Source organism: Falco naumanni, chromosome 6 (assembly GCF_017639655.2).
Source record: "Falco naumanni isolate bFalNau1 chromosome 6, bFalNau1.pat, whole genome shotgun sequence".
NCBI classification, from domain to species: Eukaryota; Metazoa; Chordata; class Aves; order Falconiformes; family Falconidae; genus Falco; species Falco naumanni.
The window spans coordinates 66,448,368-66,471,616 of NC_054059.1; the positions used below are offsets into that span (position 1 = coordinate 66,448,368).

General features: G+C 43.9%; 1 protein-coding gene across 1 annotated transcript in view; it reads left to right on the forward strand.

Moving 5' to 3' along the window:
• Positions 1 to 18,546, forward strand: part of SCML4 (Scm polycomb group protein like 4) — a 46,190-nt gene extending 27,644 nt beyond the window's left edge. Inside the window, exons 5-7 of the mRNA XM_040597228.1 lie at positions 3,802 to 4,068; positions 12,883 to 13,028; positions 18,421 to 18,546. Of these exons, the coding sequence (XP_040453162.1) occupies positions 3,802 to 4,068; positions 12,883 to 13,028; positions 18,421 to 18,546 (539 nt within the window). The remainder of the gene's footprint in view (positions 1 to 3,801; positions 4,069 to 12,882; positions 13,029 to 18,420) is intronic.
• The last annotated feature ends 4,703 nt before the right edge of the window (positions 18,547 to 23,249 follow it).

Below are 23,249 nucleotides of genomic sequence, written 5' to 3' on the forward strand. Positions count from 1 at the left end.
CTTGTTCTCCTGCTGTGCACCACTGTGAATAGCCTGGCTTCATCTTCTTGTAGACCTCCCCACGGGTCCTGTGGGGCTGCTGGTTCCTACCCACAAGCTGCCTCTCCCCCAGGCTGAACAAGCCCTGTTCCCCCAGCCTCTCCTAACAGGGCATGTGCTCCAGGCCCCAGGCATCTTGATGGCCCTCTGCTAAACTCCCCCATTTGTCCATGGCTGTCTGGTATCTCAGAGACCAAACCTGGATGCCAGGTTAGACCCCTGCAGTACCCCACTTTTTACTGGCCTCCATATAACATATTAACTACCACCCACTAAGCCTGATCATCAAACCAGCTTCTCACTCATCCCAGGCATAAAGTTCTAACTTGGATGCAAGACTATGGTGGGAGATGGTGCTGAAAGCCTTGATGAAGTCAAGGCAAATGGCATCCACTGCTCTCCCTTTGCTCACAAATCCAGTTGCTTTACAATAGAAGGCAATCAGGTTGGTCAGGTGTGACTGATCCTTGGTGAACCCATACAGACTGTCCCTGGTCACCTTCACCTCCTTCTTTGCTGCTGCGAAGGGGGTCAGAAAATGCAGATGTCTTCTCCTGCCCTGAAGTGTCACTGGGTATAATGAATGTCTCTGTGCCCTGGAAGTCCCCTGGGCCTGCCTGCCTCTTCCCTTCCACATATGGGTCTCTTCTGGGGGTGGACAGACTGTTGCAGGGCATGGGCTCATGGAGACATGGTTTCTCAAGGTGCACCAGCTCATGCAGTTTTACAAAGCAGCCCACACTCAGCAGGGAGCACAGAAGCTGACCAGCTGACCAGCATCTTTGAAAACTGTATGATTAAAAACCTGTAACCACACATACTTGAACGCACAGTCTCCTTTTTCCTAATCTGCAACCTCCATTTCATCAAGAGCTTCTTTTGGTCAGGAGGAGGTGACTCTGATGATCAAATTGAAGATCAGGAGCTCTGAAAAGGCTTGCTTAGAGACCTGGCTGCTTGAGATGATCCCTGCTCCCCTCTGTTCAATGAAGACGTGGATATGACTTTTCAAATTCCCATAGTGCCTTCCACTGGGGCATGTTTCAAACACTAATAAAAGGAGGCTCCTGCCTGGTCTGTGGCAACAGGTGTCGTTACTCCCATTTTGGAGCCCAAAGCAGAGACGTGTGGAATAAATTGATGTAATGAAGAAAACAGTCTTAGGCAGGGTTACGAACAGAACTGACAGTGTCTGACTCCTCGTCTTAGTCTTGTACACAACTCATGGGTGTCCTTCCACGGAGAGATTTCACCCACATGTCTTATTTCACACAGACTACTGAGCGAGTCTGACATCAGTCAAAAAATCCCTGGTGTCTACTCAAAAATTTTGGAGTAATTTATATCCATAGTAATAAAAGCTGTATGCTGTTTATTTAGCAGGGCTCTTTTAATGTGCTGTTTGTTGTTTTGATAGTCTGTGTCTTCTTCATATTGTAATCATATTAAAAGAGAATTCTTTTCCTGGAATAAAGAGGTAATGATTCACAAGAGGCATAATTATTCCATGCGGTGCAGGCAGAATGCTGCAGAAAGAGCTGTCTTCTTTATGCGTAAGAGCCTTTTATTGCAAGTGTTCTACACAGTAATTAAATTCCTTTGAATGAGGAGGCTTGATTGGATTTTCTTTGGTTTATTGGGAGGAGTCTGAAAAGCAAGGTATTTAGCTCAATTGCTATACAATTTTGGCATCTGTTGGAGGTTAGGGAGAAAGGTTCAGAATGTCTGATTCTTATTTCTCTTAGGCTAGTGTCACGTTAGCTGAACTCCATTGAATTCAATTGAATTGTACCCTGTCTGTACTTGGGTGAGAATCAATCTCAGAAATCTCTGGCAGAAAGCAGCAGGATACCTGACTGCACACTGACAGGATCCAAATTATCTAAGGGAAAAAAGCCTTGCTAACGGCAAGTTACTTGCAGTTGGAAAGGCAAGTACCCAGCAGCGAGGAAACTTCACATTTACAGCTGTCCTTCAGATCCGATATTTGCCTTATGGCGAGTCCAGCCTTGGCCCAAGATGGGACAGAGTTTTAAAAGACAGCAGCAAGAAAATGAAGTCAGGCAATCATCTAACAAAAATCTGTCCTGTGGCTTGACACACGAGCCAGGATGCTGGCATGGCAGAACTCTTGAGTATTTGAGTTGTCAAACTAAATCATGTTTGTTTAACATCAACTACTGTACAGAGCTGCCAAGGTTTTTCTTTCAAAGAAAAAGAGTAAAAATGAAAATTAAAAGGAAAATTCTATTATATACAGCCTCAACACCTACTAGCAATGGGTTTGGGTCTTGTAGCATAAATTACAGCATAAATTCTTTCTGTTACTCAATAAGGCTACGCAATACATCAGGAGGTGGGTGTTGTTCAGGCAGGGAAGGAGATGTGTGAAACCATGGGGGTAACTTCAACCTGCTCAGGTGTCTCTGGAGGGACAGTACACATGATGAGCAAAGTGGCATTTTCAACAGCTCAAAGAAATGTTGTGGGGCAATGGGAGGCACCTTCCTACTCTGGGGGCAGATGTTAACACCTCATCTCATCCAGTGAGAGTGGGAACCTCTGAAGAGCAGGTTGCCTGTATTTGTAGGGGTTATGTGAAGGTTTGGATCTCGGAGAGGTTTCCAGGGGCTCTGCTTGTATCCCAGTGGTGGTGGTGCTGGTGGAGGAGAGGGTCCTGGGGCTGTGTGAGGGGAGGGCTGGTTTTGCAGGGAGAGCAGCGGTGGGGATGAAGAGGAGGAAGAGTTTTGATTATATTTTGTGAAGACAAAAAGGCAAGTAGGAAGGAGCTTGGATATTGAGGCCTGTTGGGAGGAGACTGGGACTGGTGGACCTGGACCTAGGTCTGAGGGGAACTAGAAAAACAAGTCTGTGTACTGCAAAACCTGGGGCTAGACCTGCTTCGTGCCTGTATGTTAGACCTTGCAAGCAAAGGGGAATATAAGTGTCTAAAACAGGTCTATAAGTGCAAAATTTGGTTTATTGGGGGGGGTGTCTGAAAAGCAAGGTATTTAGCTCCTACACAGTGCACAAAATGCAATGCAGAGGAGAGGAACCAGAGCAATGGTTTGCAGTGGTCCATGATGCTGGCACATGTGTCCTGAACCTGAGCTGGGTCTAAGTGACTCACACATCTCTGCCCATGATAAACCTCGGGAATGCTTGTCAGCCATCAAGCCTCTTCTCCTTGTGGAATACTGGGCCTGATGGATGTCTGCAGCTGAGGATATTTTCTGATTAATTTTGGTAATTGCAGCCAGAATACTTTAGTTTATTACCTTCATTCCCTTCTACTGGCTGCCAGGCATTACAAATGCAACAAACTGCCTGTCCAGTTGTCTTCCTCTGCCTTCTTCCTTTCAACTTTCATGTTTTTAAATGAAAGACAGAGCAAACAGTAATTGCACAGTCCTCCAGCCTTGGTGGTATCTGAGGAGTAAGGCAAATGGGACCTACCGGTCAGTGGCCCAGGACTTTATGAAGAATATTGCTATAAGCTGACACAGATGAGTCACATCAAGCCATAGTTTCCCTGTTGTGACTGTACTGACTTCTGAGTGGTTGTGCTTCCCTTCCTTATTTATTAATTCTCAGCAAGGATCCTTCCTGGAGCCAGCTGTCTGTACAGAAAGTTGAAAATGGAGTTTACATTTTTGCCAAAAAAAGGGATTTTTGGCAAAAGAATATATATAATTTTTTCAAGGGCTGAATTAAAATTGGTTCTGTTTTACTGATGTTTCTTTTGTGTCTTGTCTTCCCGAGCAGAAACGGCCATACCTGAGGACTACTTGGTTGACCCCGCGAACATGAAACGGTACAGCGTGGATCCTGCCGATTCTGCCTTCGGTTGCATGGGCTCCATGTACGCCATGCGGCAGACTCCTGCAGATGGACGTCCTGCTGGAGGCTCCTCTTCCTCCTGTAGCCATCGTCCTGCTCAGATGTCTTCAGGGGGGTCCTCATCTACCAGCCTGCGGCATCAGACCTCCAGTCCAACGAGGAATGGGACCTATCTTGAAGGAAACAGAAGTGGTAATATAACATCTTCCATTTAGCAATGTGTGCTGCTATGCTGGTGCCACGCTGGAGTCTTAACTCACTCCCAAATTCCCCAGAAAATTAGTGAGTTGACATCCATCCAGACCACTCATGTTTCCATTTAGGAGAAATAGCAACCTATGTAAACACAAAATCAATCTGTTCATCATTAAGTAAAAAGGTGAATGTTTTCTAATGCTGTTATTAATTATGTAAACATATGTATTATGTATAATTGTGTGGCAATCACAACTGTTATTATCGACTGACAAATATAAATATTAATATATAAGTCATTTTTCCTAAAGACTGATACTGCCTACAGGCAGGTACCCGTTATATGTGTGACACTAGCTGTGTACATGATAAGATGCAGAGCAAACCCAGGTATTAGTGCCTACTTCAAAGAATTTTAGCAAAAGGTTTTGCTTCCCAGCTGTGTGGGCCATCCTGCCCCTTTAATCATGAACCAAGCCAGATTTTGCTTGAAAGAGACCGCCCAGCAAAACATATTTTTAGAAATCATCAAGCTCACTGATCAAGGCTTTTTTATCCTTCAGGAAGTAAAGTCACAAGAAGTTTATCTGCAAATTCAAGGGATGCCATGGGAACTATTGCATTTAATAACCCTTCTTCTTCCCTCTCTTTGTATTTTCATCCAGTTACCCTGCTAGGATTTACGTTTGCTCGGTCAGTCACTATGCCCATTAGCTATATTTGCTATTAGCCATGATTTTTTTTTTCTTTAGAAATTACCTTCGTTCATCAAACAGGTTAGCTAATTCCCTGAACTTTGGGTAACTGTGTCTTTGTTTGCATTGTCCAAGTTCTCTATTAACAGGTCTTTATCAGTAGTAATTCCAACAGTGTCTTCACCCCTTACTAATTATTCAAACTTCATGTATGCATTTTTCATCTTGAAGATAGATCTAACAAAGGAGTTGAGTGTCTTTGCCATTTTTAAGTCATTAATTTCTCTCCCCTCGTCATTTATTAATGGAATCTACTGTCACTGTAGCATTTTATTTTTTTTTTAATCGGGATATATTTGCAGAAGCCTTGCTGGTTCCCCTAGCCCCTTTGCTGACCATTAGCTCATTACACTGTCTTTCTGCCCTTGCATTTCACCTGGAAACTGCAAGTGATTCTTGCTTGGTAGCCACTCCAGAGCCTCTTCACAGCAGCCACAGATCTTTGCATAATCCTTTCACACCCCTCACCTCCCCATCACCTGCAGTATTTCTTGTTCCTGAACTTTCATCATTTAATATTTTAGAATATTTTCTTCCAAAATATGTATTACCAGTATTTATCCTAGTCTTTATTTGTTTATCTAAGGTTGCCTTCTTAAATGTTCAATACCTACCCAAAACCATCACTCACTCTGCTATTATTTGCACGCACTTGTTTCCCTGGTTTACCCCCGTGATACTCTATCATACAGATCACAGAGAAGCATTCGGTTCTCATAATTGTTTTTGCTTTACTTGCAGAGTCAACTTTACTCAAAGCAAAGCGGATAGTATAGAAATACACTACAGCAAACCACTTGCAAAAGATTGTCACTAGGAACTGGGGGCCTCAGTTACAAAGAAACAGAAATGAGAGCCACTTTGTTTCAGACCTTCTCCAGCACCTCCCAGGACAGCACAGTCAGGTGCTGGGAGGACAAGGGGCTCACTGCGCACAGGATTCATTTTCCCCTCCCCCACCACTTCCTTAGAGCCTCCTAGCAGAACTGGGACCCTGTCATCAAGCTTTTGGGATGGCAGCTGTGAGGAGCCAAGGTTTAACAATGTTGTTGCTTGCTAGCATTGAAAATCTTTATAATTCTCCTTGGGATCAATTATCTCTTTGGAATCAATGGTCAGAGCAGTTCAAAGCAAAGGCATAGCCTCTCTCCAACATGACACAGCAGCACACATCCAGGAAAGAGATAGGTGCAGAGGTGGTGATGCTTCCCCACTAACCTCTCCACCTTCAGAAATTTGTGGCTCAAGGACTCCCTGAACCTGGATTCATATGTAGTAACCCTTCATAAAGATGGTTCATAAAGACCCCTCCTGCCACACACAGTGCATCACTCAGTGGCTAATTGAATACATTGTGCATTTTCACCATCCACAAAATTCCCATGCTTAAGAATGTGTTGTGTGGAGAAAAGCCTTGCTGTCAGGGGTTTGAAACTATATTCAAGGGACTGAAGCTTAAAATCAGAGCTCCTAAAGCTCACTCAGCTGCATTACTTTCCCTTCTTGTTTCTGGCTGTGAATGTCACTGTTTCCCAGTCTCAGCCAACATGTTGTGAAAATGCATGGCTCAGCATGGTCCTGAACAGGAAGCTAAGCTTCAGGAGACAGCTCCATCTTGCTTGTCATGACATCCCACAAAACCTGCAGTCTTTACAAAATGAAAGCCTAAAAGATGGCACATCTTTTTTTCCAGAATGGAACGTACACAAAAGTCATTGAGTCGCCATGCAATAGGCTTTGCTGGTTCCTATATCTCTCTAACTTAAAACATATTAAAGCACTTTGAGGAGAAAAATGGAAGAGATTGCTTTTGAACCAGGTGTCCACGACATGTGGGTGTCTCTGAAGAAGTTACAAGTGACTTTAAGCTGCTACGTAAAATACTTTTGGGTAACAGGACTCACCCCAAAACTGCTTAGTATTTTTTATGTAACAAGCATTTGACACTTGCATAGACTAGCTCCTCTGGGACCTCTGGGACATTTGGCCAGCTCCACAGTAAAGACTCCCCCAAACTGACAGTTACGCAGGGAACATCATGAAAATTCTTATGAATTGGTTGATTTGCTTATTTATAATCATTGACAATGTATTAGTCCCAGTATCATCCATTGTAGGTTAGAGTCTGCCACAGAGGTACAGGCAAACTCATACAGAGATGGGTTTGCAATCAAGGTCTCTAACGGGGGGGACAGCAATCCCCTGTGCTCCACCAAAGCAGGGCAGCACTAAGAGCTAGTGACACCACCATCCATCACATTTTCTCTGATCCACTCAGATGCTTTCTGGAGACTCCAGCAGAGAGTCTTCCACAGCCCATGGCAGGAGCTGGGTCCTCTGAGGCAGCGGAGAGGCATTTATTCTCAGACATGGCCAGGCAGTTTTCAGTAGCTATGATGGGCAACACAGTGACATCCATGAAGTCAAGGTGCCCACAGATTCATTACAATATCACCTCTAGCATTAAAGAAACTGTGCTGTTTCCAGTCACAGCCTGGTTTCATCTCCTACTCCGTTTGCAATAGCATCAGCTCTGTAACACTGGAATTCCCACCAGAGTCCTAGAAAGCATTGTCTGTTCCTCCTTAAAATTAGAGACTGTATTTCTTCACAGCTATCACACTTTCACCCACCATGCTGCTTCTACTTTTGCTGGCAATTCCAGACTTCTAAAATACACATCTTTCTGCAACTGCCTTAGTGCAGCCACATTAAAGCTTGATTACTGTCTTTGCAAAATCTCTCTTGCAAAGGTCTTTGGAATCTGCACTCTCACTATGATGCTTCCGGCTGTGTTTTTCCCCTTTCTAGGGATAATTTATATGCTGCTGAATCATAAGTGAGCAAAGATGAGTAAGTGGTGCATGCCAGTCTCTGTTCTTATTGTCCTCAGTTTGCATACTTACAAGGCAGAGATGGGCAGGACTCATTAAAAAGAAGAATTTATCTCTGAAACCTCAAACCAATCCTCTTTATTTATGGATAGTTTTGAAAAATAGCTTGCATTATTTATCATGGTGGGCAAATATCATGGAAAAAACCATAACCATAAAACATATCTCAGTGCATAGCAGAACATGTCTTTCAAGCGGAATGGATGAGATTAAACCTCAAAGCTCTCATTAATGCAATCGGAAGCTTGATGCCTAATTCTCCATGATTATGCTAAAAAATTCCAAACAACCCCCCCCCAAAAACCAAAAAAAACCACCCAAAACCCAACTCATTTCAGAAAGCCAGTTGGGGCTGCTAACAGATAAACATGCACTTTCCTGTCATCATTTGCCAAATTGAAGCTCTTAAATCAGGGAAGGAATAGTCAAGGACATCATAAACCTTTCCAAGCCAGCTTACATAACAAAGTCTTTATTCCAAGTATGAAGAATTGCGTGTTCAACCACAATATAATAACCTTAACCTTGCCCTGTAGCTTGTTATTTTTATGTAGATTTTATTATCCAGTATTAGCAGTTAATTATTATCACCTGAGGGCCTTTGTTAAAGAGGCAATCCTGCTTGCTAATGCATTTATTTCCTGAAAACATTTAGGGGCGCAGGGTTTGAAGTTTCTCTTTTTCCAGATTAATGGTGCAAGCACTGTCTGGGGGCTGGATCCAACACCTCCCCAAGGCAGTGGCAAAGTTGCTGCTGACAGTGTCATGGGCTCAGCACTGGGTACCACTACTTTGGCAAACACAGCCTGTCTGTTCATTTTTGAGGATATTTACAGCCTGAAAGTTTTGATGCTTTCAGTGAGCTGCCTTCTTTTTCCCCCTGCAAAAGAGAGGCAAAGCAAGAAAAGCCCAAATAAATATTTAACACCAGCCCATCGCCACACCTCATGCAGCTGGATGCTGGGCTGCCCTTGCATTGGGCGAAGGAGCACCTGCAATGTTGCACCCCTACGCAGCGTATGCCATGCCTGGAGCAGGAGCAGCTGCCATGCTGGGGGGGCAGGGACTCTGCCCTGCCACACTGTGGGGCTGAGGCCACCAGCCAGGTGGTACATAGCATCTCCTGCAAGCACTTGCCAGTGCAAACTGACATGCTAAGCCTAATCTTTGCAGAGCTCTCCACTGACTGTGGCTCATCAAACCCCCTCCCACCCATAAATACCCTGTAATTGTGTTCTTCCACACACCTACTTTTCTGATTCCTCTCCTCTTCTGCTTGGTATGCCTTAGACATTTAGAAAAGTGTCTTCTACAAAGCCTTCCTCTTGTCCTTGTTTATAGTGGGAGATGGTTTGTTTTTTTAAAATAATTCCCATTTCTCTGCGCCTTTGAGGGTCTGCTACTTCTGCTTAGTTTCAGTAGATCTGCTGCTCCTTATTATCTGCTCCAGTGCAATCAGAAAGAACCTTTTAAAATTTCATTCCCACCCCCTTCCCTTGAGGCAAAGAAATCATTTAGGCCTGCAGCAATATTAAAGTTCATCTGTCACTCCCTTTCCACTCTTATCTATCAATGACCGTACTCCCTCTGGGCTCTGTTTGTTTGCCAAGAACATATTTAGGGAGTCTGTTATTTATCTTTCCTTCCTTCACAGGTTTAACTCCATTTTAGCATCAGATTTCCTTGTCATGCCTCTGCAGCTGTTTGGGTGTTGGCTTTCTCTCTCTCTGTCCTCCTGCTCAGGAAGGTCCTGAGGCCAGAGGCAGGGGGCAGAGAAAAGCCTGTGTGGGGTGAGAGCTCAGACCAAGCCAGGCCACATCTTTCCATCAGATTCACTGGGTTTTGGCCACTGACCCGGTATCTCCAGCCATTTCTGTGCAGGCAGTGGTCTCTACTGGGATGCTCCAAGACCTTCTTCCTGCAGAAGAACCTCTTCACTCTCCTTCCCCGACATCGCTTCAGGCAGGAGGGGGAAGTGCTTCCCTCTGATTACCTAAATTTCCATATCCCATTCCATTAATTTGACAAATTTTTGCCACCTGTCAAAAACAGGAAATTGGATTTGACCTAGATTATGATCTCTAAAAATAATTATTGGTCGCGAGCACTCCCATCTCTTTGTAATCTGAGTATTCATTATCATCTTGATTAATTCTGATGACAGGATGGCATAGGATACCCGGGAGACATGAGACTTCCTCATTTATCTAATTCTTAGGTTAAGTGTGAATACCTTCAGATAAGAAAAAATGTATAGTACTTGCCCTGCTGCCATCAAACACTTTTGTGCTTAATATAATCTTTCAGTAAAGTGATGCTATTGAAGCAAACCCCAGGCCTTTGTGTGGACATGAAATTATTTTATTCTCTTTTGTAAATGGGGAGATTACACTTAAATGTGTAAACTATGATGTTAAAAAGCCAAGTAAACAACAAAATACATTTTAAAAGATATAGAAAAACAGATTGTTTCCAGACTCACCAGCAACAAACTATGTTCCAGATATTTTTCTGTAAGCTGATGGCATCCCAGTTTTACTAACAACATTTAAATGTAGCTCATTACACACAAGTGAAATAACACATCTTAATTCATGAAAAAGCAGCAGAGAATCCAAGATTCAACTCTAGGTAGGTAAATAAAGACGAAACAATCTCTGAAGATTTAGTATCTACACACAATTCTTGTTTTTATGTTATTATATTATAACTCAGGTAGGGGTTTGAAAGGGTTATCTTCAGCTGCTAGGGCCTGGAAGAGTTCTAGCCATGTAGTCTCTTTAGAAAGGTCGTTTATATATTTGTCTTTAAAAAATCAGGTTTATGCTATTGATTGCTAGATTGTGAAGGAGTGAATAGAATTCCCCTGTCATTTCAACCTTTTCTTCCCATCTCCCTTCCTTTCGTCACAGATATTTCTGATACCTGTGAAGGATCCCAACTGTTCTCGGGGGTCTCTGTTCCCCTTTGCCCTTTCCTGGCATTTCTGGAAGCAGTGGGTTGCGGGCAGGATTCATTGGGCTGGGGGCTGCTCTCTCTGTGTTGAGTGTGAATCCCAGGCTAAGCCCCCTGGGCTTTCCTTACATTCATACCAATTTAAGGGAAAAAATGTGATACATACTCGGTAGTGGTACAAATCTCCCCTGTCCATGTTATGATCGTAGCACAGAAACTTCTGCAACCCCTTGGGTACAGCCAAACCTTTCTCTCCCCATCCCTCCCCTCCCCCCCCCCCCCCCCCCCTCTGTTTTCTGGTTGGTTTGCAAAAGCCTGGGTTTTCTCCCTGACCTTGGGTTTGAGGTGCCAAGGTGCCCAATATCTCCACGCACCAGCTGGCATCCAGACCATCAGCAAATCAGGCAGGGGAGAAATACTCGCCCCTCTGCCTCCAAGACAAGTCTCAGTTCTCCCACTTGTCCGTGACAAAGTTACTCAATGTTACTGATGGTCCAGGGGTTGGCCAACACCTGTTTGTTTTGCACTCTTTGTCTTCATCGTTTCGTGCCAAAGGCTCCAGATGGTGTCTGTACCATTGTGTATTGCATTTATTCTGTGAGCAGAGCCCAGGGTCGCCTGAGTCCATACGAACACCAATCCTTGCTGTCTAATTAAGAGGACCTGCGGCTATTCCTTGTCCTTTATATCCAGAACAGTGACTTAGCAAATGAGAGTCTAATTATCATGATATTTACATCACATCCCATTATGAAGCCCATTGACCAGATCTGCACATTCACAGCACTGCTGCTTTCTGGAGTTCATCTTTTGTAACTGCAAAATATACCTCATTATATTATACTGTAAGATGAGCATGGTGGCAAAGGAAAAAGGACCAATGTGCATATAAAGCCATTATTGGGCATATAGGGGCAGAGCCTCAGCTAATATAAATCAGCACAGCTCTGTTGAAGTCAATGGAACGACAGTCTACACAAGCCACAAACGCAGCCCACTACATTTGCTCACACGCATTAAGATCATGTTTTAAGTCATGCATAGGGATTCTCACACATTTAATCTGTCTCCATAAGCTCGGTATTTCTCTGGAGAGTTCAGACCTTCTCTCCTTAGCAACTCTGACTGTCCTCTTGTCTACCTGGGGCTTCTCCAGGCTCCAGTTTAGGTATCTGTGCTCCCTCTCTACTTGCACTCTTCTGTTTCCTTTTTTGCCTTCTGCAGTGTCTGCTTGCTTGCCATTTGCACCTCTCTCATTAAAAAATGGGCCTTAACAGAGAGAGGTGAGCAGGACAAGTCACATTTTATACATCTGTGTGCTGCCACCTGCTAATGAAAACTTTGCTTGGTGTGGGTATAAACAAACTTAAACAGCTTTCCTATAACCTAGCATAATATAGTTCTTGTAATAGTGAAGCAGCATAAGTGGGGGTGCAAATTATATTCACATGGAGGCTGAGATTTATAATTCTGCAGAGACGAAGAATAAAAACATAAATGCACTTTCATTCCAATGTGCCTTTATTCACTTGATTTAAGGCTACAGCAAGCTGAAGTGACCTTAAATCATCCAGGGCTTGTACCATTAAAAAGTCGCATGTGTAATGTTCATCTTTGCGTGTTTTAGTAGCTTTCCAAATAGGCATTCATTGGGGACCATCGTTTTCCTGAGAACCTAAGATTAGGAGGATACGAACTGGAAACCTTCCTTTAAGCTCTAAGATAAGTCTAAATATCTGAATGAGAAGAAAAAAACCCTATTTGCTAAATCCTGATTTTATCTTCTACCCTTTGCATTCAATGGCAAGCTCCTTTGTTTAGTGCTGAAGCACTTTCTCTCCAGGTGGGAGGGTGGTGTCTTCTTGAGCCAAGATCCCCACTGCTTGCAGAGCAGACAGCAGAGGCAGCTCAGTTTAAGAGCCTGGCAGCTGGCACATTTTTCCTTCCCCAGCAGGAACCTGAGGGTTTCATGTTTTTTAATGCAATTTGCCAGCTGGGATCATGTCTCCCGATAAGCAGTCAGATCAGAAACTGCTCCAAGTCCCCTTCTCTCCCCACCCCACCATCTCAGGCTGATACTTGCACACACAGATCAAACATCCAACACTGCAGTGAGGTCCCCCCTACCCATGCACACTCACAAACCAAGGAAACTATTGTGTGCCATTTTAATGCGCTGTTGTGGGCTCTTTTTGTACCAATAGCCTCAAGTCCTTCACCAGAACGACAAGACACGGCTCGGCCATCAAGCAAGAATCCTTTGACCTGGACAGTGGATGATGTGGTTTGGTTTGTCAAGGATGCTGACCCTCAAGCTTTAGGTCCCCACGTGGAGCTCTTCAGAAAACACGTATGTAGAAGGCTGCCCTTGCCACTTCTGGGTAATTTAAGCCAAGTGTATGGGCAGTCGCAAGAGGTAGACAGTACACCTCATACACACCCCTTCAGCTGCCTTTGGAGGCTTTAGGCAGTGTTTGTTCTCAGCCAGGCTGAACACAGGGTCCTGCAAGGAGTTCAGCTCTGCTGAGGGGGTTTGGCTGAAGAAACGTTCACTTACCACTCAAGAAGTTGGTCAAACGCTGGAACAGGCTTCCTGGAGAGGTGGTCAATGCCCCAAGCCTCTCAGTATTTAAAAGGCATTTGGATAACATGCTTAGTAACATGCTTTAACTTCTGGTCAGCCCTGAAGTGGTCATGGACTAGATGATCATTGTAGCTCCCTTCTAACTGAAATTTCTATTCTATTCTATGCTATGCTGTGCTGTACTACTCCTATTCTATTCTATTCTATTCTATTCTATTCTATTCTATTCTATTCTATTCTATTCTATTCTATTCTATTCTATTCTATTCTATTCTATTCTATTCTATTCTATTCTATTCTATTCTATTCTATTCTATTCTATTCTATTCTATCCTATCCTATTCTATTCTATTCTAATTTATCCTTCAGCAGGGATGCCCTAACAAAGTCTTTAGAAAATGCTCACTATTTGTTTCCAACTATACCAGTGTAAACTGTTTCTATGCCAAGCCTAAGAGCACTGAGGATCTGGTGCTCATTTTTCATTGTCAGATTGGCACAAAACAGCCTCATTTCAATGACAATTTTTTCCCCAGATACCTATGATTCTTCTCTGAAGAGCATACTTCATGTGTCTCTGGATATTTAGCAGGAGAAACCCAAAACAGCCAGGCTTTTAATCTTTTTCCCCTCAGTATTATGTAACTACATAACCAAATTTAACAGACCTGCTGACTCACTGGAGAATATGATAGCTGTTTTTGCTAGGCAATCTCCAGTGCTGGAAATGATATTATCCTTGATTAGTAAAGGGGAAGACTGTAAACACACATCTGATTTGGAGTTTCTTGTTCTGCTGCTGTATATGGAGTTGGCACCAATGCGTCTAATAGCATCTTCAGCTTCCTCCTCCTCCTCCATCTCTACTTGATCAATTCAGTCTGGCTATGAACATGGATTTTACTCTAAAAGTGACTCGCTTGTGTTCAGCTGGAGGTCATAGCTTTGGATGTAAGTGCCTGGACCTAGGTCTAAAGGAGAAGAGCTCCCCAGACCTGACTCCTGAACAGCACCTCAGGTTGCAAAGCAGGTGAGAGAGCTTGATCACCAGGTCCCACTCCTTGCCAGTGTGCCAGCAGGGACAGGTGGGAATGTGGGGCTGCCGACAAGAGCTAAGGGAGACAACGGATGGACTTCCAGCTATATCCTGGATGCAGTTTCTAGATACTGAGAAGAGGTGGCTGAGGAGCACTGATGAACACTGGCCTTGCTGTCTGCTTACCCTAGGCAGCTATTGAGGCCATCTGCTGTTCTACAGACAGGCCAGTGGGATGAGAATAACAGAGCAGGCACAGTGGTGCTAGGACCTACTGCTAGGACCAGCCTACTTTCACTGCCTTCTACACAGAAGTCAGATCTGCCTTATAACCTGATAATGAAAACATGGCCTACATCGGCCATGTGGGTAACCGGGCAGATAGGAAAGCCACCTTCAGATTTAAAGGCACTTGCTTCAGCATGAGTTTTTGAGACTATCAGAAAGGGCTATGCATCAAGAGAAATCTCTTCATGCAAGGGAGAGAGAATTGCCATGGTCTAAGGCATACAGATAATTCCCAAAGAAAAGAAATATGTAAAGTTAATCTTGTAAATATGTACAGTGCAAAAGCATCGGTTTTACCTAGTTTCCACTTGTAGCAAAGGATGACACAACATGCTTTTATCTAGCAATGGGGCAGTGACATGCTTCAGGCAGTCATGGGCCAGCTGCACTGGAGCATACCATGATACTACAGCTGCTCTGTGACCAAAAAGATCAAGCTAAATTGCTACTAAAGACTGTCCCTGTCATCCTTTGTTGAACACCCGGCACCCATGGGCTCTACTTATCATTGGTTTCCTTGTAAAATATGCCATAGGTGTAAGAACCTGGGTAAGATTACCACACAACTCAATTCAATTATGCCTTTGAGTTATATATGTGCCTGCAATTTTTCAGCTTTCAAGTCTCATCTGATTAGCACGGAGACCCCAGGGGTGAAAGACAAGTGATTAGTCCATTAACCTTAGCCATATCTTCCTGTATGTTCAATCTTTCTGTGAAGCAGGTGTATAATTTACTTAGAATACTTAGAAGCACTTACTGTCATTGACAAGACCCAGCTATCACCTGAAATTGTTGCTTTGGCAATCAGCTTATCTGAGCTGTAACACTGGAAGGGAAAGGGTGGTGGGACCACCAGGACGAAGGGTCTGGGGGAGATGGACTGCATGCAGGCAGCATGCTCTCCTGCTGCCATATTAAGCCATTTGGGCGTTGACCGCAGTCCCCAGAGCGGGCTCTCCCATTGTGCAGTAAGGAGGTACAGCCACGTCCTCCACTGCTGCAACAGGTGTTGCAGGATGACCTGGCTCTGTCTCTGCTCTTCTCACCAGGAGAAGAAGCTTTTCTTCTTGCCAAGACACCCAAGGAGCTCTGTCGCAGGCAGCTCCTGAGTGTCCGTCAAAGACCGTGAAACTGCCTACTGCCTCCCCTCCACTGTTCCCTGCTCCCTTGGCAGGGCTGTGTGCCAAGGAGAAGCCAGCCTGTAGCTGATAGATCTTTTGGCTTCGTGTAAAGGAGCTATCAGCCCGGCAGGGACCTCGTAGCGGCACTGCGTGACAGCCCCATGCTGTGCTCTCTCAGCAAGAAAGACTTGGTAGGAAGACTGGGAGGAAGGCAAATGGAGGAAGGGAAAGAGTTACACAGGGAATTAGCAAGTAGAAAGCTCAAGCTGGAAGGGATTGAAGCAGTGTTATGGTCTGACAGTTTAATTATGGCCAGTGATTGGCAAATGCATGTATGAAGGAGACAAAAACCTTTGAGTCTGACATAATTAATCCAATTTATTCAAATAGCAACCTGTCTCCACCAGTGCTAGACATCAGACTTATGAGCACGCATCTTTCTCTAGACCTTCATCTCCAGTGTTTGAGCACTGACCTCAAAGTCTGAGCTGCAACTCGCTGCAGTCCTGCTGCAGCCTTACCAGGGCTGTTTTCTGTTCATGAGACTTCAGAATACAAAAGAAGGGAGACACACACACACACAGACAGACACAGACAGACAGACAGACAGACACACACACACACACGTGTGTGTGTATATATACCTATCTCTGTATTTATCCCAAGCAAGAAATAGATCCTGAAGTCTTTGATTTTACTCAGAATTAAGTGCGTGAACACCCATGAAAATGGGGACTTTCATCTTTCTCATTAAAAGCCTCATCCTGGGGGACATCCACCACCAGATGCAACTCTTGTTTGCGTGGCACAGGGCTTGTTTAGGGGCTACTCTGCTTTTTGAACAGTATCCTCAGAACAAGTGCTCCAAGAAGCTGGCACAAACACAGTGATATTTATTCTGGCAGGTAGAAACTGTATGTTTGTACTCACCGTATCATGACTTCGCAGCTTATACATTTGCTGTGTCCATCCCCTTGCAGGAAGATGGCAATGATCTCCTGCAATATTCTAACTTGCAGTGGGCCATATCCCAACCCATGTGAAACAAGTTAATTGCACTGATGACACTGAATTTTACCAGCTCCAAACCTGGTTCAAGATCTTCTTGGCGGGGCTATTGCAAATTTGGGGACCGTACTATAGAATCCTTCTTTTTAAAATTATTTTTTAAAGGGCTGACACAGTAATACTGTATAGAAGTCAAGCCAACAGTATGCACAGGGACATGGCTAATATGGGATATTTAATTGGATATGAATGCTCCCTCTGGCATACTCTTGGCATGGAGTCTAATTTTGACCCCTACACAGTAATAATAAAGGAAATAATAAAATGCTGAACTCAACATTTAGAAACAGCTGCCTCCACACCAAACCCTTGACAGTGTTTTTACCCTACGGCACCAGAGTTACAGGGTGCTTCTTTTCTTTCTTAAGCAAATATTATTTACATGTAATGCTTTCCTTTAGATTCCTTAAAATAGTGCGAAGGAGAGGGAGAAGGTGAAGAGGGTTTCTATTATGGATAGAGTGGGGGTTGCAAAATGATGAGCGTTAATTGATTGAGTTAATCAGAAAGTGACCTTAACTGCTCATCAACTAAATCACCTACTGAATGGAATAATAATGATCAGGGCAAATTAGGATCTATAGTATTGCTTAATTAGTAGGTAATGGATCACAGAGGAAGATCTGACCATCAAAATCATAGAATACAATATATAAAGCATTAGTATGTGTGTGTGTGTGTGTGTATGTGTGTATATATGTGTACGCACACATAGATAGCACTCGTGATGTTTTAGCTGTGGTGGTCCAAGTATGTAAGTGTGGTGGAGACTGTGGGGATGGGTAGGTTTTTTAGCAGATCCACTAATACAGTCAGGAAAAACCAGACGAGCTCGGGATCCAGGGAAGGACAATGTAGCTGAAAGCTTCTGTGGTTTACAGTCCATAGTAAAACAGAATCTGTTTCTCTGTACACCCGTGCTACTTTGTGCTCAGTACTGCACTTTGTAATTTCAAAAGGTTTTCAAGCCAACAGGTCTGGGATAAACAACTAGACTTGGTGGCAATTTCCTCCAATTACACAAGTATTAAATTAAATTTGGACAAATGCTATTAATAAATGCAAGGAAATCAACAAGTTACTACTGACTTAAATTTAAGAACAAGAAATATATATCTTTATATATATATCACTGGATGTAAGTGTACTGGAAATACGTGAAACATGCAGATAGCCACGGACAAAGCTGGAACTGAGATTCAGAGATGCACTATTAGCAGTTCATGAGGCCACATCCTTTCTCCCTCCATCACTCCTTTCTCTCAAGGATGACTGGCTTTTCTCAGAATTGGGCTTAGAGCAACTCTGATTTTTTAAAAAAATCCTTGTGGTTTAATTATTGAATATATTATATTCGATATATTATATGATAATGAATATATCATATTCAAATAATTGAATACCTAGACAAACGTTATAGATCCTTTAAGAATAAAAAATAGTATTTGATTAAACCCTCCTTTAGAGCTTCTTCCTATCATACCTCAATTTTCAATTTTTTAAATGAAATTTCAAAATGGATGACATTTCAGCTAGCTGTACTAAAAGATAGGCTGCTTCTGCTTTACCTTGTTTAATGTCTCAGGACACAGCACTGGAAGGTAGTTAAGATTTTGATTCTTTTTCTCTCTTTTGAAACCAGGAGATTGATGGCAATGCTTTGCTGCTGCTGAAAAGTGACATGATCATGAAATACCTGGGGCTGAAACTGGGACCTGCGCTGAAACTGTGTTACCACATTGATAAGCTCAAGCAAGCCAAGTTCTAACAATTTCATGAACACCAACAGAATCTGACCTAAATCCAGATGGAAAACGAAAGGTAACATGTTGCCTTACAGCAATGCATTCATTTGCAGGTTGCTTTTCCTTCTTTTTTAACAAAGACTTTGTCTTTTTTGCCATTTGTGCATTGTCACCTTTTTTTAATCCAATGGGGTCTTTCGGGCTGCTTTGTGTTAATAATTTGCCAAAAAGTATATAATTACAATAATTATTTTGTATCATTAATATTATTATGATTATAGTAAGTCCTATTTTTGTAATCAGAAGTGGGAAATCAAAAACAAACACAGCTACAGCATATGCTGAGGACTGCTGGAAGACTAACCAAGAGTCCCTCACTTGCCACGGGTCAGCCTTGGAGGAGTAACCACTGACCCACATCAGCTGGGCTCCAGCTCCACCACCAGCGCTCAAGGGCTGGAAAAGCGTGGCATTTGGTCACCTGTTGTCTGATGGGAACTGCCCCACGTCTTGCACTATCTGGAAAACTTGAATTCTTCACTTAAAAAGAAAAAAAAAAGGGGGGGGGGGGAGAAAAAGAAAGTTTTAAAAAGAAAAATAAAATAGGGTAAAAAAGGTCTTTTTGCAGCTAAAGTACTTTTTCCCACTAGAGGGAGCAGCCCTAATAGACTTGAGGCTGGAGCTCTGATGCTGTGGTGCTTTTTGTCTGATGAGCTTTGACCATCACAACTCTCCTATCAAGCACAGCCGTAAATGCCGAAAAGGAATCACAGGCTCCCAGCAGGATAAGGCCGTCACCGTTTACAGATAATTAATTCAAGAAAAGCCCAGATGCGGAGAGTGTTACTGACAGGATGCTTCCCGTTACGCTGAAGAGGGGGTGGATGGCTCCTGCGGTGTCTGGCATGTTTAGCTGTCAGCTCCCTTCCCTGAGCCGTTTCTCTCTGGTATACAGTTTGTGGGACTCTAAGAAAAAGCAGAATTTTGGGGTTTGATTTTTTTTGCATTTTTAAAAAATGAGTGAGCTGGATGGGAGCATTCCCCACGAGGAGCTGGCAACGCAGGGCACGTCTCTGCACTCTGCAACAACAGTCAGGTCCAGGGCTGACGCTGTAGGGTCGGTTCCTGATGGCGCTGAGGCTTTTGGCACACATGCAGATGTGGCAGGTTTCCATCTCAAGTGGATTAAAAATAATGCTCTTTTGCCTCTTACACAAACCAAAAGGTGCTCATTGGTATTCCACATAGCCAGTGGGGAGAGGACAGGTCTCAGGCTGAGGAAGTAATCCGTGGCATGGGTATGCCCTCGTTTTCATCCTTCACAAAGGAGGACTACTAAGGGACACTTCCATAGAGTTTAAACCCTTAGTGCACGACAAGGAGAGGTAGCAAGTGTTTGCGTGTCATGCAGATTATTTTAGAGCTAGCCTCAACTGAATCGAGAAACAGGGTCCTGATAATATGTGAGACATCATACTGTCTGACCCTGTTTACACAGAACAGAATATTACCAAAAATACCTCATGGAATAAAATTCAACTTGATGCACATTGCTAGACTGGAACTCCTACAAAAAAGATACCTGTTCGAGGCCTAATGCTGGAAATCCTTAACTATATGAAAAACCATACCCCGCAAGACTTTCACTAAACTCTTGGGGACTACTCCCCAAATTAAAAAACGTATGTCTGCATACGTTTGCAGGATTGGATCTTTACAGGACAGACCAGCTTTCAGCAAATCCTGTCTGCACGCTGAAACACCTTTAATACGAATAGCTGAACAAGTGTATTAAATGAAAAGTCATATACTATTGAGTGATGTAATCTACTGAACCCTAAACATGATGTTGCTTGGAATGTGACACCCACCCACATCACTTTGTGTTTGTGGTGTCAAGAATGGAAACCTGTTCAGCTGGCTGCCTGGTTGAGGCAGAGGTGACTTCACATCAACATCAAACCTGTATAGTTCATTTTTCACTCTTACATTTTTTTTTCCCCCAACAAAGATCCCCACAATACATGAAAATTTTGCTGTATTAGTAATACCACCTTCAGAGAGTATTCAGTCTTTCTCTCTCCCCCCCCCCCCCCTTAATTTTGAACATAGTTAACCTCTCTTTTTTCAAAAGTTGGTTTTAATTCCTCCACTTAAAACCCCAGCTTGCTATACTATATCAGTAGCCAGAACTTGTTAGACTTTATCAGATGGTTTCAATGCTGGAAAATCCCACTTTGTCAAAATCAAAACTCTTTATAAAAGCATGTCACTTTCTAATGTAAAATTCTATTTAACTGCAACTACAGCTTTCAGTAACGTCAAAACATCGTTTTGACATTTTGGAAATGGAACATTTTTGTTCCAAGAAGATTTTTGCATTTTATTGTATTTTCCTGTAGAATCTGTAGCCTCACATTTTGCTCTGAGAATGGGGAAAAAAAAACCCCAGAACTATAGACTTTCCTGAGCAAGAAATCTTCCCATTCAGCTCCACACCTCACTCCTTCCCCCCACCTTCCCTGCTCCGGACATTAGAGCCGAGACGGCTGATAATACCAACACAGTATGTATAGACTCCATATTGGCAGTGATGTTCATACATTTAATATGCTGAAATAGTTTTCATGTATGTAGCTGATGTATACAGTCAGTGGTGCTATCTCATCTGTAGGTACACCAGGACTGTCCAGCCATGATATTTAATATTCTCTTTTTTACAGGGGAGGCAGTTAATAGATTCATTTTACATGTAAGGAATGCATATAACAAAAATTCCTCACTGCATGTATTATTTTTTTTCACTGAAAGGCAATTAGGACGCAAACATTGCTGCAGTAATATTGCAATTATAACTAATTTTTCTCTTCGAAGTCTTGTCAGTGAGGGTAGTTAAGCAGCTCTGCTGTGCTGAGAGTGTCAGGCCATTTCCTCAGAACAAGCTCTAAAGAGCCAGAACATGCACGTCGGCTGCTTCTCCGTTAGCTGCTGCTTTAGACATTGCTTGTACAAATTACTTCACTTGCTATGCTGTTCGTAGCTCTCACTTCAGACTGCAGCCAACCCAGCTGTATGTTTGAACTGTTCCCAACAGGTGGGTGGATGTGCATACCCTTAAAAGCAGTACGTGTGCCTCTTTCCTACTTCTAAGCACTCATAGCAAATCAAAAGCACTTTGGTTGCTTCAGGCAGTTTCAATGTTTTGTGAGGATTCACCATAAAAAAAAAAGAAAGCAGGCAAAGTCCAAGGATTTGGGGACAGCTCTTCCCTTGCTCAAATGCTGTTTGCAGGGTATTAGGAGCACAGAGCTGGTGGTCCCAGGCAGACCATCTTCTTGCACCTAGCGTGGCTGACCAGCCCAGCCTCTGCTGCCAACACAGGCCAGCCACGCTGCCTTCCCACCACCTGCTGTCACAGCCTCTCTTCTCACACCAACAAATGCCCCCTTCCCCAGCCAGACCTAACTGAGTTTCAAGAAATGCCTCTGGGAATGCCTCCACCTCTCTGAGCCCACTGTCTTGCTTGGCAAGCTGAGGAGCGTGGTGGCCTTTGCAGCGTTAGCAGCTTCACTCAACGTGATTAATGCAGGCAGGCACTCTTGGGACTGGCATGTGAAGCATCACTCTGGGCTGTTATTGCCCTTAAACTGATCGCTGAATTTCTGTAGGTTGTCAGCAGCCTTCATGAGTTACACTTCTTTGCTTCTTAAAGCAAGGACAGCTGTGAGAGTTTTAGAATGTTATTGGCAAACCCAGCAATAATCAGCAAAACAATAAGAAAACAGCTAATGAAGTTTTGGTGTGAAAACATGCCTCTGTTGGGTTAGTGGCAGGAGCACAAACTGCCCAGTGCCGCACAGGCAAGGCAGGATGAAAGGAGAACATGGGAGCAGGTGTACGGTTTTGGAGAGGGAGCAGCTCCAAAGCCTGGCCCCAACTCTGGCAGCCAGGGATGGACCTTCCTCTCACCCTGGCACAGCCACCCCATGGCCCCTTCCTGCCCACCGGGTGCAGTGCCCTCCCTTCCTGGCTGCGCTGTTTGGAGGCTGAGCAAGCTCAGGGAGGAATTTGTCTGCTCTCACCTCCCCAAAACATAGCCCAGAATCTTCAGTTAAGTCATTCATGCCTTCTTTTTTTTCCCGTCTTCCTACCTCTCTCCCTCTTTTCCTTTGAATGGCTTCTATTTAGAAAAAGACATCAGGAGGGGGATCCCCCAGGCCCCTCCAGGAACCTGTGGGTGACCCCCAAAGCTTACCCTGTGGAGGAGCATCTTTGGGGGCAGACATCTGCCAGGATGCAACTGGTCCCGCCTTGGCATAGGGAAGGGAGGCGAAAATTACATGCTCCCTTTTTATTAATAAAATCAAATGCTTTTCTGGCACTCGCCCTCTCTGAACTGCAGCCTCCCTCCGCAGGGCCGGTCACTTGGCTCTCCCCCATGTGGCAAGGAGGGAGACAGAGGAGATGCCCAAACTGGCCGCTGGCTGCTGGCTGGCCCAGCAGGGTGGCAGGTACGGCAGGACCAAAACCAGCCCCTACCCTGGTTTGAAACTGGTTTGGCTGCAGAGAGGTGTTATGCCCAGGGTTTTGGTCCAGGGGATTTTGCTGTCAGTTGTTCATGGATCACATCCCAGCATTGCAGTCTGCGCGTTCAGCCTGTTGCTGTGCAGATTTTGTCTCCAAATCCACCCTCTTGAGCTTGTGTTAGGGGATTGCTCTGCTAGTG